We start from the raw sequence: 8,138 nt of genomic DNA, 5'->3' as shown, positions 1-8,138 counted from the left end.
AGCACTCGTGCAAATTAGAATATAAGGTACTCGGCATAGTGCCCGAGTTAGAATAGAACAAGAGTTCTTATGTTTATATTACAAAATATGTAAGGGGTTCTAGATAGTGAGGCTTCATTCCCACCTTCTATACGATCGCAACAGAAGCTATTTCTGTTGGCATGAAGTGTAGGACTCGTTGATTCCAGGCTAAGTAGAGACTACCTATATCTTACAAGTTTCCAAGGTAGATCAACTACAATACTAATTATTTTACAAGACATTAATCTTAGCTAAGCAAAATGGTGGATGACTGATTGACTTGAATTACATACCAGAGGATCTGGCTTCTTCATCCTAAGCAAAAGGGACAACTAATGATGCACTTGAATTACTTACCAGAGGAGTCATCCTCCTCTTCGTCTGATTGTCTTGCAATACTCCCCTGTGCAGCATGGAGCTCAGCTATGAATTCCTGCTTCAGTTTCTTTTGAGGAATGGCTCCTTGCTCTGGCTGCTTCCCAGTAACCATTGCTTGCTCAGGGTTCTTCCTACGAAGTGTTGGTTGTTCAAGCTGCTGCTTCAGTTTCTTTTGAGGAATGGCTCCTTGCTCTGGCTGCTTCCCAGTAACCATTGCTTGCTCAGGGTTCTTCCTACGAAGTGTTGGTTGTTCAAGCTGCTGCCTAGCAATTGTTGCTTGTGCAAGCACCTGGCTGGCACTCGGACCCTGTTCAGCCTGCTGATCAGCAAAGTGATGCTCAACATTTTCTGCTTGGGCCTCCCCAGATTCCAAATCAATCGATTTCAAGCACCATTCAAGCACGCCGTTCTTTGAAAGGCCCATTGTTGGACCGATTTCCAGCAGAAAGTGGTTGGACTTGAGCATTTCCTGGAGCTGTTCAAAGGTCGCTGCATCATTCTGGAAATACAGGTGTTTGTTAAGCTTAGGAAACGTTTTCCAGCCTATGTATGGTAGAAGAAACAATTGACACCGAAGGATTAATAAAGGCAACACAAACTGCAATAAGCTCCTAATTTCATATGCAAGTATATGGCTGATTGTTTAATAAGTTATCTACCTACTAAGTTTTTGATAGTCCACTGTAAGAATTTAAATGTCATCAGGGAAGTGTGTATAACAAGTTCGAATGCCCTTTGTGTGGTCTCTGTTTGTCTTTAATTTCTTATGTAATTTGCAGTTTTAACCTGATAAATTTAAAGTTGATTTTTTACAGTGGTCGCCTAATTTTATAACAATGTGCAGCGTTGCGTTCTTTTCTTTCTAAATTTGTATATGTGTACATTCTAATGGGTTTTGCAACATTCTTCCATGGTTGACTTGTTAGTCTAAGGGAGATAGGCTTACGCTGTGCTTCATCCTGAACGTGTCTGCAGCCGTCATCCTGAACAACTTTTCAGAATCTTCAGTGAACGAGGTGCATTCCATTGTGCCAGTCCCATCAGATGCCACGAAATTGTAGGTAATCCTGCAATGATCATTTGCAAAAGTGTGACACAGCATTACATGTATTCGTCTGTAACAAAGCATTCTAAAGTTTGCAGCTTACTTTGGAGTAGACACGGTATCTGCCTTACATCTGGTGCAAGTGTAGGATGTCCCTGCTGGAATGTCTCCACGCCGTCCACAAGCAGAGCACCCCAGGTATGCATTGATCGTGCTCATTTGAGGGTTGGGTATTGTAACCCTGAGCCAATGGCGTTGCTCTTGCAAGGTGTTGTAAGGCTAGGGAAAAAATCCGACAGGTTCACAAGTCAGGCACACTTCTTTATATTCTGAAGTGCATCTACATTACCGGAACAATAAGACATACATTATTTGTGTATCACTTTTTCGCATATGAGTGTGGGTTTCCAACAGGTTTAAGCTCAGTTACCCCGGGCCACTTTCTTGAGGCCGTCACTTTTTCGCATATGATCGCTTTATTATGAAGCAACATTATAACAGCTCTAATCAGACAAAAACTACCTGTGTATTACTTATGTCACATGTATTTCTGTTCTCACTGAATGTAAAGTTAGCGTAGTTGGTTGGATGGTATTTTGTCGTTACTTAGTTTAGCAGTTATGCAATGCAATATAGTTTAGGTTATGCAATGCAATGTAAACACAATGATGATGTTGTAGCAGTCCTTAAATTCCCTATCTATTTTTAGTAGCTATGCAACGCAATTTAGTTTAGGCTATGTAATATCTTTGATGTTCCTTCCATTATCCGTTTTTTTTTTTCTTTTTGCTGACATTTTTTCCTTACTTAGCTTAGCTTAGCTTAGCAGTTATGCAATGCAAACATAGTCCAACACTGATATGGCAGCCTAGAAATATTAGTTTTTTGTTGTTGGGAATATGAAATCATCTGAGATTATTGTGTCATTGACTGGAGTTTTAATAATTGTAGACGATAATCAAGGTACATAGGACAAAAGCAAAGGTTTATACCCTTTTCAGCTTCAGGGAGTCCAGTGTGATGATCACCTTCTCTTTCGTAGGGTTCCTGACATCCAATACCCTTGCTTGCCTGTCACTCAGCCAGTCGGTGCGATTTTTGACCCTACAAAACATATCGAGGTTAGTTGCCAGGTATTTTATGTTGTGTTTTTAAAGGATAAGGAATGACATGTGCTGTCTTACCATTCCCTCAATGCGTCTGCTCTTTCTCCTTTTGGATCAGTAATGATTCTAGTAGACATGGTGGAACCAAGGGAAAATCCTGTACATTTCGCAGCGTCTTTTGTAAGATAATTGAAACTGTGTATTCAGACACTAATGGAGGATTAAGGTAATCAAAACCTTTATGAAAGCTGCCTCTCAAAGCCGTGAATCCAAAAATAGTGAACTGTTCTGCCCATGAGGAGAGCGGTTTGCAATGTTCTCCAGTCAGCTCGTTCCAAACAGTAATTGTGATTGGCTGCTCATTGCTGCAAAAGTGGCGAAGGTTTGGCACTGATGATTAAAGCGCAAGATGTTTAGATTTTTAAATAGAGTATGAGTCGTACCTATGGTCTGTCACCACAATTTCACGAACTAAGTATTCGCGTTGTTCAAATCCAGTGACTTTCCGTGCTTCTTCTTCGAGGTATAGAACAACAGCAACAATATCTGCAAATAAAAGGAGCATAGAAATAAGTATTGGCGCATGTGTATAGTATCACAACATAGTAGGGAAGAGGGTAGGTTCTTTACCAAATCTGTCAGTTGGATCATACACTCTTGGGATGGTGGCTAGGCATTGGTATTCCGGTAATACTGGCCCTGACTCAGCATTCATTCGTTGGATTACCGCCTGTGAGCCAAAGCTCATCTGGTATCCAAGCAGACCGTATTTCGCGTCTTTGGCTTTCCAATATTCATCGCTGGCTTTAATCGTAGCATTAGCTATCTCATAACTCCCTAAGTGTTCAATAGCTTCCTTGTAGACATCAATTTGATTTCCAAAAAGTGCAGCACGCATTCGATTTCCCTGCATAAAGCAATAGCATACAACAGCTTAAATAAGTAACTACCACCAGTACATGTGTGCATATTTGATAAATAAAACCGTAACTATACATGGTCAACAATATGGGAGCATAGTCGAAAGGCCTATTTTCCTAAGGCAACGGGTTTAGGCAGAACTGAATCCTTTCTAGATAGCAGCTATGCATTGGGAATGAAGCAACAGAAGAAAGCCTAACACCTGTGGGGGAACATTGATGTATAGGACTGACATAGAAAACATGCATTTTGGGAATAGCTGATTCTGGTCAATATTACATTTAAATCACTAATCTGGGTGGCCTAAAACTGCTGATTTTACTGCATAAATCAGACTGATACACATGGCATCCAACCTTATTCATGGTTGGGCCTCCCTGCCCTCCACTGTGTGAATAGATAAAGCTCACCAATGACTTTGCATCATAATTTAATATAAACTAACAACTGTATGGGCATACTCCCCTATAAAAAGCAACCTTCTCCAACTCACTCTCTTACCTATCCTCTATTCAGGTATACTGTTTTCTGAAGGGAAATAAATCCCTATTCACCTAAAAGCCTCAAAACTAAACGCTCCTCAAATGGCAAGTGATGTGAAGATCGAGTCGTCTGTTGTACCCTTTGGTACACAACATATCATGTTCAGCATGCTTAGATGGTGTATGAATACCTGGATACTTACAGAAATATCACAATTAACATGAATGTTCTGATGTATTGTCGATACTAAGTACCATGGTCTGATGTATTGTCGATACTAACACGACATACAGTTAAATTACCAGGCCATGTGTAGGTTTGATGAGATGAAGGTTTATGAAACTGAGGGTTGACACCATGAATGTCTGGTTCGATTGGTTGTCCCCCCAAGGTATGCGCCTTCAGAATTACAAACCACCTAAGGACCAGCACTATATGAGCAACAAGAGGTAACCGCTGGACAGCTCTATTATGAGCCTGTCCTGGTTGCATTGGTTGCCCTGTGGCTGGCCCTCCCCGGGCACAGGCTTGATCAGACCGTCCGTCATGTCTTGCCCCCATAATGTATAGAGAGCTACCTTCGATCCAATGTATCCTAATGTTAGACCTATTAATGAAGCAGTGTTATTCATGTCCCCTAAATTTGCAAGTGTTGTATGTATTTATCTATTTGCTTTTACATTATAGTTTTATGCCTTATGACGGTGCTATTCCGTTAACTTATTTAAGGTATCTATTAATGCTAAATAAGTTAACGGAATAGCATCTTAAATAGCAAGCCATATGCAAAAAACACAAACAGGCCAAGGAAATAAGACTATACCAGATTTTTTTTTAAAAAACAGCAGTTGCATGCATACAATTCGATATAAAACATTGATGATTAAAGAGTTATTACCAGAAACCTAATTCCAGTGGTGACCACGTGCGACTAAATATGCAGTCGTATCCAGGAAATCCAATAATTTGATAGATGACGTACGCTGGCCAGCAGTTCTTATGTTTTTTGAAGAGTAAGAAGGTAGGATGTTTATGTTTTTCAACTAAGTGTAAGGAGTTCATATGTTTTTTAAAGAGCGAGGAGGTACAACTTTACGAGTTATTCTTCTGAATGGACAACTAAGTGAAAGGAGTTAGAATGAAAAATTCTAATCACTGGACGGTATTTATAATGGGAACTCTAATCACTGGACGGTATTTATAATGGGAAAAATTCTAATCACTGGACGGTATTTATAATGGGAAAAATTCTAATCACTGGACGGTATTACGGAATGAAAAATTCTAATCACTGGACGATGCTACTATGTTAACGTATCTAACGTATCTATCAATACTAAATAAGTTAACAGAATGGCAGCGTGAATAGGAAACCATATGCATAGACCACAAACAGGGAAGGAAATGAGAGTACACCAGGGGGAAAAAATGTAAACATAGCAGTTGCATGCATACAATTCGACATAAAACATGTATGATTACAGAGTAACATGGAACCCCATATACTTAATTTCAGTGGTGAACACGTGTGACTAAACATGCAGTCATATTCGGGAAATCGTTATTGTTTACAGGAAAAAAAACTCCTGGACGATATTCATAATGTAAACTCTTTTTCAGATCTGAAGTGTCTGTGATACTCATATTTGTTATACTACTATGTGTTCATCATTTCCAGGTTGACAGATTAGCAGGGATTTCCTTTTTCCCAATATATTATGTGTTGACAGATTATTAGCATTCTAGTACTGAGTGTGTAAAGGAGATATTAGGAATTTCCTTTTTAAAAAATTATTATGTGTTGACAGATTCAGAGGAAAAATCAACACCAACTGCTGCTTGAGAAATAAGCAGCATCTTAGAACTAACTCTAAAAGATAGAACACTCAGTAGGCAACTAAAAGTCAGCAGCTTAGTAAAGGCATGGGGAAAAAACAGATGGAAATAAACTTGGCAGAGAACATGTAAGCAAGCATGAAAAAAAGGGAAACGAAATGAAACAATTATACCTTGTCATCTTCCATCACAAGTCCTTGGAATAGGATTCCCTTTGAAGGAGAGTTCCTTTCCGGTCCTTTCTCTACGACCTTGACCTTAACCTTGTAGCCCTTGCTTTTTTCGGTTAGCTGATCCAGATACACGCGTTCAGGCTTCATTTCTTAGAGTTTGTACACATGGTAAGAAAAAGAAATATGATTAATCCCACAGAAATAATCATGAATTCTGTTTTAGCTAACATAACAACATCATCTTATTTTGTAACTGTGTAACTTTGAATTATCAATTATGCAGAGAATACAAAGAAAAGAAATATGATTAATCCCACAGAAATAATCATGAATTCTGTTTTAGCTAACATAACAACATCATCTTTTTTTGTAACTGTATAACTTTGAATTATCAGTTATGCAGAGAATACAAACCTAGTAAAACAAATCTATATTCAATTGGCAGGCATTTAAAAAACAATAATGCAAACATTTATGATCTTATACATCAAAGCAATAAATTCCATTTGATTTGGTCATACCTGACAAACTGCAGATTCTGATTGTGGAGAGGAAGCTGTAAAATTCTGCTTAGGTTGTAAAAGATTGGGACTGAATAGAGGGTGCTACATCTTCATATATAGAGGGAAGGAAAACCTGTGGTTCAAAAGAAAGGCACAGCAGTAAGCAAAGAGGCATGGGCAAAACAGCAAATCAACTATTCAGAATAGTGTTTTATTGTCCTTGTAGCAGGTGAAGTCTTGTATTACCATGTCCTAACACTATTTAAACCATACTTTGCTATGTAAAAACGTGTTGCCTTAAACTTTAAGAGGGAAATCTTTACCAGGTACAGCTGATTTTAAGGACTACAATATAAAAGGATACATACCTCTCTAATGGGTATGACCATGTACTGTGGTCTGCTGGTTTTTTATTTCCTGAGAAAAAAACAAACACCTTTGGAAGAGGCTGAAGTATTAATAACATTATATAAGGTTAGGCTGGAAAAATTAGTGTGAAGTATTAATATCATGATGAAAGTTTAGTGCTTCATAGATTTCTGCGAGATTTTCTATTTAAAGGGTTACGGAACATCCTATATTACGGTGAGCAACATCTGTAGAACCATGATGGTTACATTCGTATAACCAGTTTCCGAGTGTATATTTCAAAAGAAGTTAGTAATAGATAAGTTGCAAGCGTCTAAAGTGATATTCTCAAGCTAAGTTGACAGGGGAAAAAACGCCTTAATTAGGAATACTCGAGTAGGGAAGTGGGTAAAAGTGGTGATACAAAACCGGCTCGATTAGGAAACTTGCTAAAATTGGTGGTTAACCTTTTGAAGATTGACCAAGAGAACGGCTACATTTAATAGGATGCTTACTATACAGAAACAAATGCATGTTCACGACATTATAACAGTTTAGAACACAAATCTCAAAACCAAATTCAGCAGTCTATTCTTACAACTTGATCGCACTAAATTATGCATACACCATTGGAACTGTGGGCAAAATGAGGGGATACGTCATGAACCTCGCTCATACCTGCAAGCAACGACAGTCTAACTTTCAGTTTACATTTGGTTCACTCTCAAAATAAAGAAAGATGAGGTTTTTTTATGTTCACATGTAGTTCATATTACTTTGAAACAAGAATCCAATGACAGTCCGTATTATTTCGTTGTAGTTTTTTGATTCTCTGTAATGCACTGTACTGCTTGAATTAGACAAGTGTGCACTTTATTTTCTTTCACCTGGAAGTGGTGATTAATATGTCTCACCTACAATGGATGTGTTAAGTAAGCTACAATATGAATGTATTTCATAATACCGGTTTAATCAGCAAACGTGTGCAATTTGGTTGTTCTGAATCTGAACTACAATGACCAAACAGGCAAGCAAAAGAGCCCACATAAATCTAAGCGGGCTGGTTATAAATACTAATATCCTACAGAAAGAACCTTTGACAACAGTTACTGGAACCCGGGGTCTGTGCACAAAAAAAGGAGGTTATCTCTGGTGTACAAGCTATAATTCAGTTAAGCATAGCAGGAAGATACTAATTGAAAGTACTCTGTCAGGATATGCATTTCTATTTTGGAAAACCAAAAAGGAGAAGGATTAACGAAGAGGGAGCAACACAGAAAAATATAGAATCTCTTTGGCTATTATAATAACTCCATGTTAAAGT

At 38.3% G+C, this 8,138-nt stretch overlaps 1 protein-coding gene across 1 annotated transcript; it reads right to left on the bottom strand.

The window, feature by feature from the left end:
* Positions 1-291: 291 nt before the first annotated feature.
* Positions 292-6,989, bottom strand: LOC130461404 (uncharacterized). The gene is made up of 11 exons (XM_056829498.1): positions 6,835-6,989; positions 6,485-6,599; positions 5,964-6,112; positions 3,181-3,457; positions 2,994-3,096; positions 2,788-2,915; positions 2,629-2,707; positions 2,437-2,548; positions 1,548-1,723; positions 1,346-1,466; positions 292-898 (listed from the first exon to the last, which is right to left on the bottom strand). The coding sequence occupies exons 3-11, from the start codon at positions 6,108-6,110 to the stop codon at positions 371-373; spliced, it is 1,671 nt and encodes a 556-aa protein (XP_056685476.1). The 5' UTR covers positions 6,111-6,112; positions 6,485-6,599; positions 6,835-6,989; the 3' UTR covers positions 292-370.
* Between the last annotated feature and the right edge of the window lie 1,149 nt (positions 6,990-8,138).

This window comes from Spinacia oleracea, chromosome 5 (genome assembly GCF_020520425.1).
Source record: "Spinacia oleracea cultivar Varoflay chromosome 5, BTI_SOV_V1, whole genome shotgun sequence".
NCBI lineage: Eukaryota > Viridiplantae > Streptophyta > Magnoliopsida > Caryophyllales > Amaranthaceae > Spinacia > Spinacia oleracea.
The sequence above is the reverse complement of the archived record's forward strand: the minus strand, read 5'-3'. Positions and strand labels throughout refer to the sequence as shown.